The 23,309-nt window shown below is 39.8% G+C and overlaps 1 protein-coding gene across 4 annotated transcripts in view; it reads left to right on the forward strand.

The window, feature by feature from the left end:
- The window catches only part of NSUN6 (NOP2/Sun RNA methyltransferase 6), a 391,580-nt gene that overhangs the window by 265,987 nt on the left and 102,284 nt on the right, over window positions 1–23,309 (forward strand). For all 4 annotated transcript variants that reach the window (XM_053713964.1, XM_053713965.1, XM_053713966.1 and 1 more), the window contains one exon: window positions 3,443–3,587. In XM_053713964.1, the coding sequence (XP_053569939.1) occupies window positions 3,443–3,587 (145 nt within the window). The remainder of the gene's footprint in view (window positions 1–3,442; window positions 3,588–23,309) is intronic.

The following is a 23,309-nucleotide window of genomic DNA, read 5'->3' on the forward strand; positions in this document are numbered from 1 at the left end:
GGGGGCAGACTCTCTTTCTTTGCCCAGGCTTGGGCAAGAGATGTTCAGGACCCCTGGGCACTAGAAATAGTGACCCACGGTTATCAATTGGATTTCAAGGATTTTCTTCCAAGAGGGAGGTTTCATCTTTCAAGATTATCTGCAGACCAGATAAAAAGAGAGGCGTTCTTACGCTGTGTAAAAGACCTTGTTACCATGGGAGTAATTTGTCCAGTTCCAAAATCGGAACAAGGACAGGGGTTTTACTCAAATCTATTTGTTGTTCCCAAAAAAGAGGGCACTTTCAGACCCATCTTAGACCTCTAGTGTCTAAACAAATTTCTCAGAGTCTCATCGTTCAAGATGGATACTATACAAACAATTTTACCAATGATCCAGGAGGGTCAATATATGACTACCGTGGACTTGAAGGATGCTTACCTTCATATTCCTATCCACAAGGATCATCATCAGTTTCTAAGGTTTGCCTTCCTGGACAAACATTATCAGTTTGTGGCTCTTCCCTTCGGGGTGGCCACAGCACCCAGAATTTTCACAAAGGTTCTAGGGTCTCTTTTGGCAGTTCTCAAACCGCAAGGCATAGCAGTGGCGCCTTATCTGGATGATATTTTGATTCAGGCGTCAACATATCAACTGACAAAATCTCACACGGACATAGTGTTGTCTTTCCTGAGAACTCACGGTTGGAAGGTGAACATAGAGAAGAGTTCACTTGTTCCACAGACAAGGGTTCCTTTCTTGGGAACTCTGATAGACTCAGTAGCCATGAAAATATTTCTGACAGAGGTCAGAAAATCAAAGATTCTAAATATTTGCCGAGCACTTCAGTCCATTCTTCGGCCATCAGTGGCTCAGTGTATGGAGGTAATTGGATTAATGGTAGCGGCAATGGACATCATTCCGTTTGCTCGCTTTCATCTCAGACCGCTGCAGCTGTGCATGCTCGGACAGTGGAATGGGGATTATGCGGATTTATCTCCTCAGATAAATCTGGATCTAGAGACCAGAGACTCTCTTCTTTGGTGGTTGTCGCTGGATCATCTGTCCCAGGGGACTTGTTTCCGCAGACCCTCGTGGGTGATAGTGACAACGGACGCCAGCCTTCTGGGCTGGGGTGCATTCTGGAACTCCCTGAAGGCTCATGGTGTTTGGACTCAGGTGGAGTCTCTACTTCCAATCAATATTCTGGAACTGAGAGCAATATTCAATGCGCTTCAGGCGTGGCCTCAGTTGGCTTCGGCTAAATTCATCAGATTCCAGTCGGACAACTTCACGACTGTGGCATATATCAATCATCAGGGGGGAACAAGGAGTTCCTTAGCGATGATAGAAGTATCCAAGATAATCCGTTGGGCGGAGGCCCACTTTTGTCATCTGTCAGCTATCTACATCCCAGGAGTAGAGAACTGGGAAGCAGATTTTCTAAGTCGACAGACTTTTCATCCGGGGGAGTGGGAACTTCACCCGGAGGTATTTGCCTCATTGATTCTCCGATGGGGCAGACCGGAATTGGATCTGATGGCATCTTGACAGAATGCCAAGCTTCCAAGATACGGATCCAGGTCAAGGGATCCTCAGGCCGAACTAATAGATGCCTTGGCAGTGCCATGGTTGTTCAGCCTAGCTTATGTGTTTCCACCGTTTCCTCTCCTCCCATGCGTGATTGCTCGAATCAAACAGGAGAGAGCTTCAGTGATCCTGATAGCGCCTGCGTGGCCACACAAGACTTGGTATGCGGATCGAGTGGACATGTCCTCTCTGCCACCGTGGAAACTTCCATTGAGACAGGACCTTCTCATTCAAGGTCCTTTCCAACATCCAAATCTAATTTCTCTGCAGCTGACTGCGTGGAGATTGAACGCTTGATTTTATCGAAGCGAGGATTCTCTGATTCGGTCATCAATATTTGATACAGGCTAGAAAGCCTGTCACTAGAAAAATCTATCATAAGATATGGCGTAAATATCTTTTTGTGTGAATCCAAGGGTTACTCATGGAGTAAAGTTAGGATTCCTAGGATTCTGTCTTTTCTCCAAGAAGGATTGGAGAAAGGGTTATCAGCAAGTTCCTTAAAGGGACAAATTTCAGCTTTGTCAATTCTGTTTCACAAATGTTTGGCAGATGTGCCAGATGTTCAGTCTTTTTCTCAGGCTCTATCTAGAATTAAGCCTGTATTTAGACCCATTACTCCTCCCTGGAGTTTGAATTTATTTCTTCGAGTTCTTCAAGGGGTTCCATTTGAACCCCATGCATTCCATGAATATCAAATTGTTATCTTGGAAAGTTCTGTTTTTAGTTGCTATTTCTTCTGCTCGAAGAGTTTCTGAGCTTTCAGCGCTACAGTGTGATTCTCCTTATCTCATTTTTCATTCTGATGAGGTGGTGTTACGTACCAAACCTGGATTCCTTCCTAAGGTTGTTTCAAATAAGAATATTAATCAGGAAATTGTCGTTCCTTCCTTATGTCCTAACCCTTCTTCTAAGAAGGAGCGTATGTTGCATAATTTGGATGTGGTCCGTGCCTTAAAGTTTTTCTTACAGGCAACTAAGGATTTCCATCAATCGTCTTCATTATTCATTGTTTATTCTGGAAAGCGTAGGGGTCAGAATGCTACGGCTACCTCTCTTTCTTTTTGGCTGAGGAGCATCATCCGCCTGGCATATGAGACTGCTGGACAGCAGCCTCCTGAAAGAATTACGGCTCATTCTACTAGGGCTGTGGCTTCCACATGGGCCTTTAAAAACGATGCATCTGTTGAACAGATTTGTAAGGCTGCGAATTGGTCGTCCCTTCACACTTTTTCCAAATTTTACAAATTGATACTTTTGCTTCTTCTGATGCTATTTTTGGGAGAAAGATTCTTCATGCAGTGGTGCCTTCTGTTTAGGTTCCTGCCTTGTCCCTCCCTTTCATCCGTGTCCTTTTGCTTTGGTATTGGTATCCCACAAGTAAGAATGAAATCCGTGGACTTGTCATATTTTTGTAAAAGAAAAGTAAATTTATTACCTGATAAATTAATTTCTTTTACGATATGACAAGTCCACGGCCCACCCTGTTCTTTTTAAGACAGTTTTTCTTTATATTTTTTGTAAACTTCAGTCACCTCTGCACCTTTTAGCCTTTCCTTTTTCTCTTCCTATACCTTCGGCCGAATGACTGAGGGTGGAGGGGAAGGGAGGGGCTATATATAAAGCTCTGCTGTGGTGCTCTTTGCCACTTCCTGTTAGCAGGAGGTTAATACCCCACAAGTAAGGATGAAATCCGTGGACTCGTCATATCGTAAAAGAAATTAATTTATCAGGTAAGCATAAATTTACTTTTCATACAAAATACAGTCTCTTATCATTTAGATACACAGCTATAATATTTATAAATGGTCTTATGTTTGTTGAATTTAACTTAATTATAATTAAATGACAAGCAAGATATCTTTATTTTCAGGGAGAAGTCATAGCCATGGATAAGATAGCCAAGAAAGTGGAGAAAATGAAATCAAATGCTTCAGTGTTAAAGCTTAACTGCATAAAGACTTTTTGCTTCAATAGTACAAAGGCGGTGGCAGAGGGGGCAGCTGCTGATGAGCAAGGTAAATGGACAAGAAAGCATGCTTAAAAACATGAATGCGGTGTTTAGTCATAAATGGTGAGAGGACATAAGTAATCTTCCTCTGTATCCTTTAAAAAAAATTACCTTTTGTAAAGCTAAAATACACCATGTTTCATTTGCTTTTATGCAGCTTACCTTTTAAAATACTGGATGAGTCTCTTTCTTTCATATAGGTGAGTCTACAATCCATTACCCTTGGGAATTACCACCACTAGGAGAAGGCAAAGATTCCCAAACCTCAGGGCTCTATATAAACCCTCCCACCTCTATACTAATCAGTCTTGTATTTGCCTCAGCTGGAGGTAGGGGAAGAATGAAGATGTGCAAGATAGTTTGTTGTTTTATTTTAGGGTTTTCTGGTTAGAACCCTGTAGTTCCTCTCTTCAGTCACTAAGGACATAATGGAGTATTCAGCTTTAAGTTGATCATTATCCATTTTATTTAAAAAAGATAACGATATTCTTTTTTGATATTTAGTGCATGAAACTTCCTGTGTACTTATTTGACTTTTACTCCAGGACATGATTGACATTTTCTACTGATAACTTTCTCAGTATTAGGTTAAAAGTTTTTTGGGGTCATATGTGTTTCATAGTGGAATCCATTCAGAATGCCCTTGGCCAGCTTTGTGCTATCTTATTTAGCACATATATTCAGTCTGCTAAGCAAACAGGCTGAGAAAGCTCAGAGGAATATAAATATGTTTCAATTTTAAGGGGGATTTATCTTCGGTCGCTACCTTTAGTAGTAGTTATGCTGCTGGGTGGTTGGTGTGAGTTCCCCTCTCCTCTGAGCTCTGTATTCATCATTATCAGTTTGTTGCTCCTCCGTTTGGTCTAACTACAGCTAAGAATATTTACCAAGGTTCTCAGTGCCCTTTTATCTGTAATCAGTGCTCAGGGTTTTGCAGTAATTCCTTACCTGGACGATATCTTGGTACTAGCTCCATCTTCTCATTTAGCAGAATCTCACACAACTATTGTTATTTCTCCAAAGACATAGTTGGAGGATCAATTAACCCAAAAGTTCCTTGATTCCTCAGACAAAGGTTACCTTTTTAGGGTTCCAAATAGATTCAGTGTCCATGACTCTTTCCCTAATTAGGTTCCTAATTAAAAATAGTGTAAAACACCCCTCTCCACACTAAGTATCCAGCTTGACAAAAGCTGCTTAGACAGCTGAAACATGTTGCTAGGATACAGTACTATTTGGAAATTCACACCTTTTTGGCCCAGACAAGACACCATCACAGGGGGAGCCCTAGAGCAGGAACTAAGATTCATTCAGCGAAACACCGCCACAAGAATCCACCTCCATCCTGATCCAGAATTGGTCTGACCCAGGAAATACAGGATAATAGTGAAATAAACAATCACCTTTATTCTGTTGAGGACGTAAGTATGACTGTGAAATATGTGGTTGCTTTTAGTACACATTTGTAAAATGGCTGTTTTACTTTTCACTTTCTGTTTGTGATCTCAGTAGCAGCTGATCAATCTATAGAAGTCTAAAAGCAGAGCCCATGTAGGAGATGTGAAGAGGAGGGAAAGCCACTTACTTATATTTCCCCCTAGGGACGTCTGCAGTCTGAAACTTAGGGTATGTAACATTATGGAACCTCCCACACAATCTTCTGCTCTCTGAGAAGCGGCTCAAATACAAAGCAAATGCAGTTAACCCCACGGCTGCCAAAAAGCCTAAAACTGCAGTCCCCTCTGCTAGCTAGCTGCTGGGTTAACTGCATCAACAATGTATTTGATATCAGCAAGACACAGCATTTCTCAAAGGAGCAGCCCCCACCCCTACTGCTATATGCCTGTATTGGATTCCTGGACAGGAGCAGGGCTCGTTTTCAGTCAAGATAAAATGTTTAAAAAAAGAAAAAATAAATATATTATATATATATATATATATATATATATACACACACCACACATATTGTATGTATGTGTGTTTATATATATATATATATATATATATATATACACACAGTGGATATAAAAAGTCTACACACTCCTGTTAAAATGTCAGGTTTCTGTGATGTAAATAAATGAGACAAAGATAAATCATTTCAGAACCTTTTCCACTTTCAATTGAAAAACAAACTAAAATATTTTAGGAGGAGGTAAGTAAACAAAAAAAAACTAAAATAATGTGGTTGCATAAATGTGCACACCCTCTTATAGCTGAAGATGTAGTTGTGTTCAGAATTAAGCAACCACATTCAAAATCATGTTAAATAGGAGTCAGTACACACCTGCCATCATTTAAAGTGCATCTGATTAACTCCAAATTAAGATCAGCTGTTCTAGTAGGTCTTTCCTGACATTTTCTTAGTTGAATCCTACAGCAAAAGCCATGGTCCGCAGAGATCTCCCAAAGCATCAGAGGGATCTCATTGTTAAACGGTATCAGTCAGGAGAAGGGTACAAAGGAATTTCCAAGGCATTAGATATACCATGGAACACAGTGAAGACAGTCATCATCAAGTGGAGAAAATATGGCGCAACAGTGACATTACCAAGAACTGGACGTCCCTCCAAAATTGATGAGAAGAAAACTGGTCTGGGAGGCTGCCAAGAGGTCTACAACAATATTAAAGAAGCTGCAGGAATATCTAGCAAGTACTGGCTGTGTGGTACATGTGACAACAATCTCCCGTATTCTTCATGTGTCTGGGCTATGGGGTAGAGTGGCAAGACTGAAGCCTTTTCTTACCAAGAAAAACATCCAAGCCTGGCTAAATTTGCAAAAACACATCTGAAGTCTCCCAAAAGCATGCGTGAAAAGGTGTTATGACCTGATGAAACCAAGGTTGAACTTTCTTCTACAAGATATCACGAGTCCACGGATTTCATCCTTACTTGTGGGATTTATCCTCCTGCTAACAGGAAGTGGCAAAGAGCACCACAGCAGAGCTGTATATATAGCTCCTCCCTTCCCTCCACCCCCAGTCATTCTCTTTGCCTGTGTTAGTAATAGGAAGAGGTAAAGTGAGGTGTTAGTTTTAGTTTCTTCAATCAAGATATTTTTTGTTTTAAAATGTTACCCGTGTGTACTATTTTTTCCTCGGGGAGAAATTATCAGTCTGGATTCCCAAGAGGAATGAAGAGATCCTTTTTTCTCCCAAGAGGTTGATGATCTTAGCAGATGTTACTAAGATCCATTCTGGTTCCAACAGAGTTCTCAAGGTAGTGCAAGAGAAATCTTCAGTGTGTCATGCTACAAGCAGCATTGAGGTATGTTCAGTCTTTTATTTTCTGAGGAGACCGGTTATTTCAGAAATGGCTGACATTATTTCCTGCAGGGGAAGGGGTAAGCAGTAGACATATAGGGACTATGGGTTACTGATCTTACTGGTGCATACATAATAATCATTTTGGTATGTATGTTTATTAAGGGCTTGACACTGGGAGAGGCTGCTGTGTTTTTACTATGTTTGGGCAGCAGGCAGGCATATCGACTGTGTTTTTAAAGTAAACTTGGGGACCACATGGCTATGTAAACCGCTTTCCATACGGTTAGACAGACTGTGAACAAGATGCCCGTGGTGGGCGGAGCCTATTTCATGCGCTCAGATGCGCAGTTTCTCCTGACTAGAAGGCAGCAGACATTAGCTCCGCTGGGGCCATAAGTGGATAATTAATCACCGGATCGTTGTTGATTCAATCCGCAGTACCTGGGGGGCAGATAGGCGCCACAGCAGAGCTGTGGCGAGGTGCAGGGGCTGTTATCCTTGTTTAAAGTTTTTTGCCATATATAAAAAGTTTTTTTCAGGGTGATTTAGCTTTGCTCCATTGCTGAAATAATTTTTGGACAATTTGAACTGATTTGTTTGATTATTTAGTACAAATCGTTTTTTAGTGCTGCACAGTAAAATTGTTGCGCTTTTAATATTTAAAGGCGCAGTACATATTTTTCTGAAATTTATTTAATTCACTATTAAAGGTTAATTACGACTATTGTGGCTATTGCTAGTCTGTTTAACATGTCTGAACTTGAGGAAACTCCTTGTTCTATGTGTTTAGAAGCCATTGTGGAACCCCCTCTTACTTTGTGTACCTCTTGTACTGAAAGGGCCTTACTATGTAAAAAGCATATTTTATGTAAAGAAAGTATGCCTAAAGATGATTCTCAGTCTGAAGAGAATCAGGATGTGTCGTCTAATTCTCCCCAAGTGTCACAACCATTAACGCCCACCCAAGCAACGCATAGTTCCTCAAATGCGTCTAATTCTTTTACTCTGCAGGATATGGCTGCAGTTATGTCAACTACCCTTACAGAGGTATTATCTAAATTACCAGTGTTAAAGGGTAAACGCAGTAGGACAGGATTTAATGTGAATACTGAGTCCTCTGACGCTTAGTTGGCTATTTCCGATGTACCCTCACAGGGCTCTGAGTTGGGGGTCAGGGAACTTTTGTCTGAGGTAGAACTTTTGGACCCAGGAAGTATGTTACCTCAGACAGATTCAGACGCCATGTCTTTTAAATTTAAGTTAGAACACCTCCGCCTGTTACTTCGGGAGGTATTAGCGACTCTGGATGACTGTGACCCTATTATGGTACCACCAGAGAAATTGTGTAAAATGGACAAATATCTAGAAGTATCCACTTACACTGATGTTTTACCGGTTCCTAAGAGAATTTCGAAGATTATTAAGAAGGAGTAGGACAGACCGGGTATACCGTTTTCTCCCACTCCTAATTTTAAGAAAATGTATCCCATTTCAGACACCGTTCGGGACTCTTGGCAGACTGTCCCTAAGGTGGAGGGAGCTATATCTACCCTGGCTAAACGTACAAGTATTCCTATTGAGGACGGTTGTGCTTTCAAAGACCCTATGGATAAAAAATTAGAGGGTCTTCTAAAGAAGTTATTTATTCATCAGGGTTTCCTTTTACAACCAACTGCTTGCATTGTTCCAGTGACTACTGCAGCGGCTTTCTGATTTGATGCTCTAGAAGAGTCTCTGAAAGTTGAAACCCCTTTAGAGGACATTTTAGATAGAATTAAGGCTTTCAAGCTAGCTAATTCTTTTATCACAGATGCCGCCTTTCAAATTGCTAAATTGGCGGCTAAGAATGAAGGATTTGCCATTCTAGCGCATAGGGCGTTATGGTTAAAATCGTGGTCTGCTGATGTGTCATCTAAGTCCAAGCTCTTGGCTATTCCTTTCAAGGTTAAGACCCTATTTGGGCCGGAATTGAAGGAAATTATCTCTGACATTACTGGAGGTAAAGGTCACGCTCTACCTCAGGATAAGTCTGCTAAGATGAGAGGTAAACAAAATAATTTTCGTTCCTTTCGGAATTTTAAAGGAGTATCCTCTTCTTCCTCTTCCTCCACAAAGCAGGAAGGGAATTTTGCTCAGGCCAAGTGAGTTGGGCGAGAGATGTTCAGGATCAAGCACTTGTTCTGAAAGCTCCTTTTTGCCCTATGTGTGGTTGTTAACCCTATGGTTATATTGATATTAGGACTCTATTAGGTGATATAGTGAATTCATATCAGACTCTCCTATCGTTATATATACTGTTGGTTCTCAGCTGGGACTCTGACAGAGCTTGCACCGCTCCAGTATTGCACTAGTGATAAGTTACTTGTTTTGAGGTCAATACTCTTTTTAGATTAGTTATTCAGTGCAATCCGTGAGCATTTGTGGGTGCTTCCCTGCCAGATACACCCACATTACTTTCTACAACGCACTTTATGGTTGATACCTGGGCATGCATGCTTTCCCTTTGTTTCATGCCAATTTTACTTGTTTTTATATACACACACTAGCAAGTGTACCTTGATAATTTTAAATAACTACTTATTAAATGTTAAGTTTTATTTATTAACCGACTCCAACCAAACCTCACTGTTGGTTTACACTGTCTTGCTTGAATTATATAGTACTAACTAAGTGCTCTGAACTATCCATTTCTCTCTTTCTTTTTGTCATATATCATAGGATAGCGAGCACCCCCCCATACTTATATGGGATTGACTCCCTATAATACATAGCCAGAATTCTTTTGCCTGTGTATGATAATTTTGAATAACTTGGGGATATATAGGAACTTTGTTAATTTTTCCCCCTTTTTTGCTTTTATACACTTGTTTCTAATAAGAATATTAATCAGGAAATTGTTGTTCCTTCATTATGTAATAATCCTTCTTCTAAGGCGGAGCGTAAGTTGCATAACCTGGACGTGGTCCGTGCCTTGAAGTTTTACTTGCAGGCGACTAAGGATTTCCGTCAATCATCTTCATTATTCATTGTTTATTCTGGAAAGCGTAGGGGTCAGAAAGCTACGGCTACCTCTCTTTCTTTTTGGCTGAAGAGTATCATCCGTCTGGCATATGAGACTGCTGGACAGCAGCCTCCTGAAAGAATTACGGCTCATTCTACTAGGGCTGTGGCTTCCTCATGGGCTTTTAAAAATGATGCTGCTGTTGAACAGATTTGCAAGTCTGCAACTTCGTCGTCTCTTCATACTTTTTCCAAATTTTCCAAATTTGATACTTTTGCTTCTTCTGAGGCTGTTTTTGTGAGAAAGGTTCTTCAAGCAGTGGTGCCTTCCGTTTAGGTTCCTGTCTTGTCCCTCCCTTTCATCCGTGTCCTGTAGCTTTGATATTGTATCTCACAAGTAAGGATGAAATCCGTGGACTTGTCATATCTTATAGAAGAAAAGGAAATTTATGCTTACCTGATAAATTAATTTCTTCTACGATATGACGAGTCCACGGCCCACCCTGTTATTTTTAAGACAGGATTAGATTATATTTATCTTTTATAACTTTAGTCACCTCTGCACCTTTAGCTTTTCCTTTCTCTTCCTAACCTTCGGTCGAATGACTGGGGGTGGAGGGAAGGGAGGAGCTATATATACAGCTCTGCTGTGGTGCTCTTTGCCACTTCCTGTTAGCAGGAGAATAAATCCCACAAGTAAGGATGAAATCCGTGGACTCGTCATATCTTAGAAAAAAATAATTTATCAGGTAAGCATAAATTTCCTTTTTTGGCCATATTTCCAAAAGATATGTTTGGTGCAAACAACACTGCACATCACCAAAAGAACACCATACCCACAGTGAAGCATGGTGGTGTCAGCCATCATGCTTTGGGGCTGTTTTTCGTCAGCTGGAACTGGGGCTTTAGTCAAGGTAGAGGGAATTATGAACAGTTCCAAATACCAGTCAATATTGGCACAAAACCTTCAGGCTTCTGCTAGAAAGCTGAACATGAAGAGGAACTTCATATTTCATTATGACAATGACCCAAAGCATACATCCAAATCAACAAAGGAATGACTTCACCAGAAGAATATTAAAGTTTTGGAATGGCCCTGCCAGAGCCCAGACCTGAATCCGATCGAAAATCTGTGGGGTGATCTGAAGAGGGCTGTGCGCAGGAGATACCCTCGCAATCTGACAGATTTGGAGTCTTTTTGCAAAGAAGAGTGGGCAAATCTTGCCAAGTCAAGATGTGCCATGCTGATAGACTCATACCCAAAAAGACTGAGTGCTGTAATAAAATCTTATTATTATGCAACCATATTTTTTTTTTTTATTATTATTTTTACTTCCCTCCACCTAAAATATTTCAGTTTGTTACAGTTTGTTTCAGTTGTTTGTACAGTTTATAGGTCACATTAAAGGTGGAAGAAGTTCTGAAATGATTTATCTTTGTCTCATTTTTTTACATCACAGAAACCTGACATTTAAACAGGGGTGTGTAGACATTTTAATCCAATTTCTTTTTATTGAGAAAATATCATATGAATTACATGTTACATTTCCAGTTCAAATAAACATTATATCAAGATAGATACATGAAAACAAATATGAGTAGTGCAAATATATTTCTCAAAATTTTTCTTAACAAATTAGCTAATTATCTGAGTCCCTAAAGGGGCACAGATTATGGTTTTTAACTGTTAAACAATCTAACTGAATACATGTCAATTTCAAACATTCAAACTGTTATCGTCTACTGAAGTAGAGAGTTTAATATGGTCTCCTGTTGCTCAATGTCTGATTAGGGTCTAAGTACTTCTCATCAGTTTCCTATCAGTTTCTGTGATTTTAATCTATATTGTTCCCAGATGGTCTGGGCTGTTATATAAGGGTCTCTTGTGTCGTTTTTATAGGAACCATATTCTTCGAGCTCTATTAACTCTGTGACTCTATTTCTCCATATGTTTAGGTCTAGGGCTACACTGGCCTTCCAATGTTTGGCTATAGTGGATTTCACACCGTTTATCATTATTTGAAATAGAATTCTATGAGCTTTGGATGGGAGTTTAATAGATTTATTAAGCAAGAATATTAGGGGATCTAATGGTATCTGTAGTTCAAGGACATCCTCCATGTCTTCTATACAATGTCTCCAATACCTGTTTATTTCATTACACCACCACCACATGTGGCCCATACCACTACCCACATGGCCGCATCTCCAACACCTATTACTAGCTTGAGGATATAATTTATGGATACGCTTTGGGGTGAGATACCAATTGTGGAGTATTTTATAGTTTAGCTCAACTATGGATGCTGAAGACGAGTAAGATTTTGTGTTTTTGAAAATGTTGACTGCGGTCTGGGGTAATACAATTGTGCCTAGTTCCCTTTCCCAAGTTTCGATTGAATTGGGTAGATTACCCAATGGGGGTTGTGTTAAGATGGCTTGAATTTTGGACAAGGTGTGTTTCCTCTGGTGGTCACCAGTAAACAATTTCTCCAAAATTGTGAGGGGTCTCAACATATTGTTATTGTGTTTGTGGGTCATTATATAGTGATAAACTCGTCTATAGTTAAACCAGTTGTGAAACCAAGTGTGTCCTTGTTCTAGTATTTGCTTTTGGGCCATAAGGTGTTCGTTAATGGATATTTGATGAATCTCCAGTTCTATAGTTCTACCATCTAGTCCTCTAGTACCTCCCAGGACTGTTATTGAAAATTCGGTGTTGTGGGTCAAAGAAGTTAAAGGGGAGGGGTTTGATGAGATATATGGGTTCATCCCATTCGCCAGAGCCCACTGCTGTGTGGTCTCTTTAGTTATAGGGTTGGTGATGAGCTTAGTTAACGTTTTAAAGTTAGGGTGCCAGCACAATGTGGGTAAATTTATGTCTAGGTTTAAGTTTTGTTCAAGTTCAACCCATAGTTTTTGAGTCCTGTGTACCCTCCAGTCCAATATGCGTTGCATAAAGATAGCTGTTCTGTATGATTTTACATTTGGGACTCCCAGTCCTCCCTGTTCCCTAGTATGCATCATGGTTATTTTATTAATTCTGGGCTGTTTACCTTTCCATATGAACGAGTGGAACAGTTGTTGTATCTGAGATGTATATTTGGGTGGGAGAGGGATGGGGAGAGTCTGCAAGACATATAACAATCTAGGGAAGGCGTTCATTTTGATAGTATTTATCCTCCCGAGCCATGATAAGCGCTTAGAGCACCAGGAGGATAGATCTCTGGTTAGAGCCCTACGAATCGGAATATAGTTCAGTTGAAAAATCAAGTCTGTTTCTTCAGCTAGTTGAATGCCAAGGTATTTTATAGAATTAACACACCATCTAAAGGGGCATAATGTTTTAATCTTGGGAGCCATCCCTGGTGGGAGGGAGACTCCTAGTATTTCGGATTTAGATTGGTTTATCAAAAAATTTGTTAGTTTGTTGAAAATGTCAAGTTCAACCAACAAAAAAGGTATGGCTTCATCGGTCTGGTGAGGGAGAAGAGAATGTCATCCGCAAAGAGGGACATCTTGTACTCTCCCCTCCCCACCCGCACCCCTGTGATGTCTTTGTTAAGTCTGATTTTGGTGGCCAACGTTTCCAGGAAACAGACAAACAGTAAAGGGGAAAGGGGACATCCCTGTCGCATGCCATTGGAAATTTGGAAAGGCTGTGACAGGATACCATTAAGTGTTATGCAGGTGCTTGGCTGGGCATAAAGGGCAAATATCCTGTGTAGCATGGTGTTCCCTAGGCCAAAAGATTGTAATGTCATTTTTAAGAAGGACCAATTTACACGGTCAAAGGCTTTTTCCGCATCCGTGGAGAGCCACACTGTTGGGATCCCCACAGACTTGGAATGCCACATTAGATGTAGATTGCGTACTGTATTGTCCTTGGCCTCTCTATTAGGGATGAAGCCCACCTGATCTGGATGAACAAGTAAGGGAAGGACCGAATTAAGTCTAGTCGCTAGAATTTTCGCAAATATTTTAATGTCCGAATTGAGAAGGGATATTGGTCGGTAATTGGGAATCTGGTCTGTCGGTTTGCCTGGTTTCGGGATGACTGTAATATGTGCCCGTAAGGATTCAGGGGAAAATATTTATCTTTATCTATATCTTGAAAGTAGGACAATAAATGAGGGGCTAGTATATTCTTAAATTTGGAATAATAAGCGTTTCCAAAGCCATCAGGTCCTGGGGCTTTTCCCGCGGGGAAGGAAGATATAGCTTCCTTCACCTCCTTAAGGGATAACGGGGAGTCCAGTTTGGCTTGCTGTTCCTCAGTGAGGGAGGGGAGATGTAGCTGTGAGAGATAGATAGAAATATCCTGCTCAGAAGGGGGGGGGATGGGCCCTCTCCAAGTTATATAGGCTATCGTAATAAGTTCTAAATTTATCTACTATGTCTCTAGATGATTTCCAATTTCTCCCCTCTTTGTCTTTTATTGTCATAATATAGCGTCTATTGGTTCGTTGTTTTAGGTGTCTAGCTAAAAGTTTTCCCTGCTTATTGTGGCCTTCGTAAAATGTCTTTCTAAGAAACAGTGCTAACCTTTTGGTTTCGGTGCCCAGGAGCGTATTAAGCTGATCTCTCTTATGTTGTAGGCTTTCTAGTATTGATTGACTACCGGGGAATCTTTTATGTATGTCTTGTATTTTTTTAATGTCTTCCAACAGTGTTGATAGAAATTGGGTTCTTTGCTTATTCCTTGTTGCTTTCAAGGCTATAAGCTCCCCCCTAATCACACACTTGTGTGCCTCCCATATTGAGTGCGGTCCTACGTCCTCAGTGCAATTTAGCTCAAAATAATCGTCCAGGGAGGCCGTCAGTTGTGTGCAAATAAGTGGGTCCTTCAGAAGTGACTCATCTAGTCTCCAGGTCTTATCAGACCTCTGTGAAGTGGGCCATCTGAGGGTGCAACTAATTACAGCGTGGTCTGACCACGTTATAGGGGAAATGTCTGTGTGTCGGACTAGGTCTAGGCTGGTGACATCTACAAGTAAATAATCTATCCTCGAATAGACTTTATGTGGATGGGAATAGAAAGTAAAATCCTTCACGGAGGGATGAGCTATTCAGGGGTGTGTAGACATTTTATATCCACTGTATGTACATTAAGATTCTCTAGTCTTAAATTAATTTTTTGGGTCCAAAATCGTGATTTTCATTTTTTGCCCACATCGCCCAGCCCTAATATATATATATATATATATATATATATATATATATATATATATATATATATATATATATATATATATATATATATATACACACTATATTTTTTGTTAACTTCTAACCAGACTTCCGTATGCAGAAACTAATCACCCACATAAGATATTTATAGAGACACTATTCCATTATATATACTTAGGGAACTTCTTTGAGGAGGGCTACTTTTCCTCATATTTACTGAAAAATCTTTACATTCTTTGGATGTTGTTAGACCATTGAAATATTATGTTGATGCTACTAAGGATTTCAGACAAACTTTTATTTTGTTTGTACTTTTTTCAGGTTCTAAGAAAGGCCAGAAGGCCTCTGCTATTTCTTTAGCCTCCTTTTTGCAAAGCTGCCACTTGGTCTTCTCTGCATACCTTTTACCAAATTTTACCATTTTGATGTTTTTGCTTCTTCAGAAGCAGCCTATGGTAGAAAGGTCCTTCAGGCAGTTTCCTCAGTTTGGTAATTGTGTCTATATATTGAGTTTTTGTCATAAAAGAGATTATTTTTGGGTTATGGATTTAATTTCTCAGCGAAAATAAGTTGTTTTTATTTTATCCCTCCCTTTATCGTTACTCGTGGACTTCCGCATCTTGGATATTTTATCCCATAAGTTAAAGCTCATGGACTCTTGCCATCTATAGGAAAGAAAACATTATTTATATCTTACCTGATTAAATTAATTTCTTTCATGGTGGTGAGAGTCCACAAGCCCCACCCGTTTGGGGTTGTTTTGTTAAGCACATCTTTTTTCCTGCTCCTCGTTATTGGCTTTTACTCCTTCTGAACACCTCACCAATTGGCTATAAATCAAACTAAAGTATTTGTGATTTTAGTTTTTTTTTTAATAGGCTTTTGAGGTTTGGGAAACTTTACCTCCTCCTGGTAGGAATGTGTATCCCATACATAACAGCTCGTAGACTCTCGCCACCATGAAAGAAATTAATTTCTCAGGTAAGATATAAATTATGTTTTTTATTTTTTTTTTATTATTTTTTTCAGTTTTAAGTCTATGAGGGAGTACGTTAACACGATCCCGACTTCACTAGATGGAGGCTTTTTGCATGTCCGGTTACGCTCACTCGCAAACTTATCTTTTTTTTTTTCTTTTTTTTTCCAAACAAGCTTTATTGACGAAAAAGAAAATTGTTTACATACATTAAAGCCATTCTGACATGTGCATCAATACAGATAAATATTAAGGACAACGTAAAAAGGAAAATTGTGACATAACTGTCCAAATACTAAGACACTATAGTCCACAATATCCTGAATATCCTGAATAAGGGGAGCTTTCTAAAGAATCAAAGCTTGTGGATTTTCTCTTTTTCAGAACAAAACAACAATCTTAATAGCAACAAAAACTACGTTACGTATCTCGGACAAATGTAATGTCAGCATACAGAATTAAGTTTACAATATGAAAATCGTAATAGAATGTATTACATAATATACTATGACATAATATAACATAATATAACATAAGACTCAGGTTCAGAACACAGCCGAAGTAACCTTTCACCTCTAATTGTTAGTTTTAATGTGGCAGAGTTGTGATAGGGTTATTTATATGAGGAGAAATCGTGTCATCTGTGTGGATGTGTGTTTCCCAATATAGCGACATTGCACAGTAAAAATCAAGCCTATTAGTTTTAAGATAGTGGTATCTTTCTAAGGACAAGAGGAGCGTAACATTCTGTGTCCAGTCCTTTTTAGACGGGATCGTTCGTTGCTTCCAAAATCTTGGGACTAATTGCTTAGCGCTGCTAAGCATAATATATAATAACGTAGACTTATACTTGCATTTAATCTTGGATGGCTTGTTGAATAATAGTGTCAGGGGGTCGTAAGGAATCTTATGTGAGAGAGCTGTCTGGATTTCTTTATGTATGTCCTGCCAGAAGGGTTGAAGTATAGGGCAGCCCCACCAAATATGGTATAGCGTGCCAACTTGTTAACAATCCCTCCAGCACAGGGGGTCAGAGTGACCATGGATCTTAGCCAATCTGCTTGGGTGTAGATACCACCTTCCCAAAAGTTTCATATTTGTCTCTGTGATGCTCATTGAAGAAGGTGCTTTACCCATTTGTTGAAAAATGGTGTCCCAAGTTTCAGAAGGGACACTGAAGCCCAATTCTGATTCCCAAACTCTGGTGTATGATGGGAGGTTTTTTGGCGTGTGTAGCTATCAAAATTTTGTATGTCGCTGAGAGTGTGCCTTTCGTTGTCTGCGTGGACCAACATAATAATTCAAAAGGGTTTAGACTCCTGACTAGGTTAGCCTTATCTCTATGATGCGTAATGAAATAGGACAGTTGGAGATATTCAAACCATCTATTCAAGTATAGGATATTTTTATCTGTTAAAGATGTTTTTGGCAAGATAGCACCCTTTTCCATTACTGAAAAGCATGGTAAGCCTGCTGCGATATTATATGAACCTTCCGCCCACATATGCTGTTAAGGAGAGAAGTCGTTGTTATGAAACAGGGTAGTAAGTGGCAAAGGAATTGTAGATATACCTTTCCGGGATCTAGTGAGGCAGTCCCAAGTTAAGTGTGTCTCTCACTAATGTAGGGGGGAGTGGTAGTATGTTCCTATGATGCCTGTATGTCCAACACTGTGACCCTAGACTTTTTGAACCAGCTAGATCGTGTTCTAATTTCACCCATTCCTTATCTTGTGTGTTTTTGCACCAGTCTATCACTCTAGTTAATCGTGCCGCTTACTGATAAAATAAGAGATTGGGCACTCCAAGCCCCACTCTGTCACGAGTTCTATAAAGTGTAGCCTTTGCTATTCTGGGGTTTTTATGTGCCCAGATAAAAGTATTAACTAATGCTTGTGCAGTGTTGATATAATGTGGGGGAAGCTGAGAACTTATAATTTTTAACTCATAATATGAGCGCAACCCGAAGCGCAAAAAGCCTCCGTCTAGCGAAGATAAAAAATTGCACTCCACTCGTAATCTAGCCCATAGTAAGTACATTGTGATGCTTTTCAACTTAATTTTTGAATTTTCTCGAGCATCACCTTTAGCACTAATTCATTGTGACACCCCAAGCCAGGTAATGTAACACCTTAGCATGTCAAGACACGCTTGACAAGAATCATTAGTTTACATGAAATTTTAAATTCTTCCAGCTAACATTCCAGAGTTATAATAAAAAGGTGAGAGAGATTTCTTCTAAGAGCTTCTCTTGTAACAATAGGTGCTGCATAGTGTAGTTTGTGAAGCAGTGTATTTAAAGGTGCTAAAGTCTTGTGTCTTGCTTCTATTGATGTTTAAAGCAGTATTGTGAGAACTGTAGTAATGCAGTTGCTGTTCTGTTGAAGAAGTCACTAAATTTAGCTAATTACATACATGTCTAGATAATAAATATAACAGAGGACAATATAATTAATAACAGTACTTTTGATTTAAGGGAAAGAAAAAAATTAAACTATTTTTTGAATCAATAAAGTTCAAGTTGAAGCTATTCATTATTATTGTAAAGCTAACAGATAGTGTAGCTGTGCTTTAAGTCTTGTTTGCAGTTTTTCACCTTACAGGCAATACAACAAATAATGTTTTTTTTACACAGTACAAGGACATTGGTTTTACAAAAAACTAAAATATATTTTAAAATCCCCTCTGATAACATATGCAACAAAGGGAAATAATACTTTAAATAATATTCTTTTAAACCAGGATGAAATAAAGGTTCTGAATACTGGTCCTGTATTTGCAGCCACAAGAATAATAAGAGAAATGCAATACTTTTGTTCACTTAAATCAATTTATAAGAAGACTGAATATTTACTTAAACAATCAATAAAAAACTGTGTTCTCCACAGGAAAGTTTTCCAGCCAGGTGGCATTATTAAGTAGGCGGGTGGGGACAGTGTAATATTTTCTAAAATTACATAATTTTCTGCTATCTAAAGCACATAATTTAAAGGGACAGTCAACACCAGAATTTTTGTTGTTTAAAAAGAAAGATAATCCCTTTATTAACTATTGCTTTTTAGCCAGTCAGTGCTCACTCCAGGGTAACTTCACGTGCATGAACTCAATGTTATCTATATGAAACACATGAACTAATGCCCTCTTGTGGTCAAAATGCATTCAGATTAGAGGCAGTCTTCAAGGTCTAAGAAAATACCATATGAACCTCCTAGAATTTGCTTTCAACTAAGAATGTCAAGAGAACAAAGCAAAATTGGTTATAAAAGTAAATTGAAAAGTTGTTGAAAATTACATTCCCTATTTAAATCATGAAAGTTTTTTTAGACTTGACTGTCCCTTTAACATTTATTTAATGGTAATTTGTTCAATAAAAATCTAAAATTTTTACTATTAGCCAATGTTAACTTAATATTGGCTAACATTTTAGCAGGTAGTCATTAAAATCAGCTGGGAGGTGCACCCACTAAAAAAGTTCTGGGGAAGTTCCTTTGGAAAATGTTTGTGTGCATAGGTGTAGACAAAATTTACAATACAAATTGAGATAGATAATTTAATAAGGCCTGACAAGAGAGGATGTAGGCTCTTGTTAAAGGGACAATTCACCCCAAAATTTTCTCCTCTTTAAATTATTCCCAATGATCCCTTTTACCTGCTAGAGTATATTACATTGGTTACAAGTAGCTCCTTTACTCCTATTTCAGCATTTGAAATAACTGATTTAGTCTGTGGTATAGCCACTTATACTCAAAGTTTTGATACTGGAGTATATGCTTTTGACAAGCCTAAGTAAACACAGTGGTATGCAGGATAGTTAACTGGCCAGTAAACCTATAAATTAATGTTATATAATTCTGTACATAGTGCAGAATTATATAACATTATATTAGCGCTAGCTTTATTCAACCTAATAGTGCCTGTGAATTTATATTAAAAAAGATTGCTTTTCAGACCTGCTCTCTGTGCTCTACTGAGCGGGTCTGTTTTTATCACAGAGCGCATCTGGCCAGCTGTCTAGTCACAGCCCGGCACGACCACGCCATTACACTAAGTGCAGCTCGCTCCTGCTCTGTCATAAGTAATGAATGCAGCTGTGGACTCTTTCCATTTATGAAGAAAATCGTGATTAAATTGCAATCGTGATTCCCCCCCCCCATATCGCCCAGCGCTAATACATACATATAGATCTATAGACATGTATATGTCTGTATCTTTATGTTGAAGCCCTTTGCCTGCCTTTTTTTTTCTTACACCTGAGACCTCATCTCTTTGAGCCCTTATAATGTTTGTGTGCAATATATATAGTAAGCGAATTTGCTTACTATCGGTGGGCCCCACTCACTTTTGCATTCACTGTCACATATACAGGTTCATCTCTATCTCTAACACATTTATAGAGTTTAGACATATGAATAATTCCTGTGTTAATGTGCTGTATCTATGACGATTCTGAGTCAGACGTTTCAGGTTCATCGTTTGTTTTAAATCCCCTCGAACAAACCATATGAATAATTCTTGATCGATCTTTCATTAGCAGAATTTGTCAAAAGATCACTGTTGTTTATTTACTTCAATACTTCAAAACTTCAAACAAAACTTCAAAATTCCAAACAGAACGAAACGACATAAAGAACTAAAACTGAAGATACACCATCAACAACTCTAATACAAGAGACTTTCTTTCTACATAGACGGGTACACAGATGGATACAAAGTATCGTTTGGTAACTAGTAGATCACGTAACCAAGTCAGATGACCTGACATCACTGCTTACGGAACAATCGGCAGTTAGACGCTCCTTCACGGATAGTGGACTTGGTTTATTTCTCTGCTCTTCTGTCTTCGAATCTATCAACATCTAAGTCTGTGCACAGCAGAATTACATGTAGTTCACGGACATATGCAGTATAAGTATTGTCTTATTTTTTCTGCCTCTTATTTAGAGCTTTATTGAACATACACAACCATTTTCTTGTTCTTATGTACGCTTGCATGCTCTCTGTTTAGAAGCGACAGTATTCTGATTATTGAGGTTGATGACAAACAGATAGTTAATATTTTACTGCCATTAATCAGCCTTACTTGCTTATGTTATATTTTTAACTTTTAACATTCACTATTTTAGATATAGATTATATAATTTTATTTATATTCGTCAGATGCTGGCATTGCTTATGTGAATTTAGAACCTGGCCACCAGGAGGAGGCCTCCCACTTCCTTCATCCCCCAGTTATTCTTTGCCTTTCATCCCAGGAGGTTGGCAGAGAAGTGTCAGAAGATTTCGATAGTCTCTTATGGAGGGTAGTACTCTTCTGCATGGGACTGGAGTTTTAAGTAGTTTTGTCAGCCTCTCAGTGAGAGCATGGGTGAAAGTTAGGGTCCGGAGATGCAGGGGGAGTCTTTCTGCAAAACCATCCCGACTCATATTAACAGCTCCACAAGCAATTGGTGTTAACACGTTTCGCTGCCTGCTTTTTTCTCAAGTCCATGGCAGAGGCAATGCTACTATCTGTCACACTTGAAGGGCCATGTTCCTGTTCCACGGCGTAGATTCCAGTAAGATTGTTTTATTTTACTTTCATCCTGGATTTATTGTAATTTCAACTGTTTATCCGAGAGGGGCTACAACCTTTTGGGGATAACTTTAACATAGGGTCTCAGTGAAGCTCCTTTTTGTATCTAGGAATCAAGGGTTAATATCTCCTGAGGGTGATTATTGAACAGGGGGGTTTATAATCATGTTTGTTATGTGATTCTGTCTGCTACTGTGTAGTGTTGCTTCGGCTCATGGCTGTTTTGGAACATAACGGCCTATGTCTAGTGACGCAGCCTTTTCGGTCGGGCGTGCTTTTGCATGGTCTGTACGGTTTACCTTGTGACCCAATTTCCGTTTTCCTGACCGTATGGCAACGGAGAAATCCTGGTCTGCTGGTGTCTGGTTCTCTAGAGGCGGCAGTGTCCCAGTTATGGAGGATTCTTGGAGACAGATGTCTCTGATTCAGACTCTACTTCTTGCGAAGAATATGAATTTTTCCGGGTGATACATGCCTAGCAGTTATGTTCCGAATGCTGTTTTAGAGTGCTCTGTTCCTCAGGATCGGGGAATCGGGTACTCTGGGGATTCTATTTCTCATGAGACGAGTTCCCTACCATCAACTCTTACTACGCATGCAGGTAACCCAAAAGCTACTTATCCTTTCTAGGGAGTGTGTCCTGTTCCCACCGGAGGTTATGACTCGGTTCCGCATGGCCATATCTTTGGCGCTGGCGCATCTGCACCTCCCAGGAGTGTGTTTACGATATTGTCCGTGTTTCATTAACCGGGGCTCATCAGGCGTGGGATCGCCTGTTCCAGTTCAGCCTTCTGGGGCCGGTGCTTCCTTTTGACCCGGTGGAGGTATGTTGTGCCTTTGGGCACGTTTTTGGCGTTCCTGGAGGATCCCACTCTTAATGGGTCTGGGGATTCTCAGTCTTACTCTGGCTTGCATACATAGACATAAGGGAATGAAATAATCTTCTAATAGTCTTTGTTATTTGTGTATCCTTTTCCAGTTCTGAACTTGGAAGTCTCGGACCCCTGTTGGGCTGGTCCTGCGGGTATGTCCGTTCTTCCTGGGTGATAACCTACGGGTTGCCTTATCTTTTATTTTCATCCGGTGAGGATGATTTTTATTTGGTTTAAAGCTCATGTTGTGGTGTGATGTTTCCTTCGGGAACTTTCCTCTTTGGAATTGATACTCACGATTTTGTTCGCTCTGTGTACAAAGGTCTGTCTAACTGTTCTTTATCCCTCCATCATCGGGGGAGACTCTATATGGCCTTGACAGTGCTGGGGCCCTTGGTTTCAGGCTGGTCCTGACTGGGTACAAATCCTTCTGTCTTTGAGGCCTAGTTCAGACACGTGGCACCTTTTTATGTCCGGTTGGTCCGGTGAGGGCACCCAGTGATCACAATATGATTGTGAGATTGTCTTGTTTTACAAGCTTCAACTAGCATCCTTAGAGGCCTTGAGGGTCCGTGGTTGCTTAGGGGCATGGGGGATTGGTTCAGTCCACTTTTGCCTTTCAGTCTAGTAGGCCGGAACTCCGTTGAGATCTGCGGCGACATGCTCAGTCATTTCTGAATTTTTCGGGAACTAGAGTGTTCCTTCCCGTTGTGGGTTGGAGGCTTGGAGGATATAGGTCCTTCATACCGCCGTTCTTACGGTTTTGCCTTTCATGGTCTCTTTGGAAGTGTCCTTTTAGGACGTATTCCTTTTAGAGGTTCTCTTCCTTTGGGTCGAGACGACTTTCTGGACTTT

Source organism: Bombina bombina, chromosome 5 (genome assembly GCF_027579735.1).
Source record: "Bombina bombina isolate aBomBom1 chromosome 5, aBomBom1.pri, whole genome shotgun sequence".
Lineage (NCBI taxonomy): Eukaryota > Metazoa > Chordata > Amphibia > Anura > Bombinatoridae > Bombina > Bombina bombina.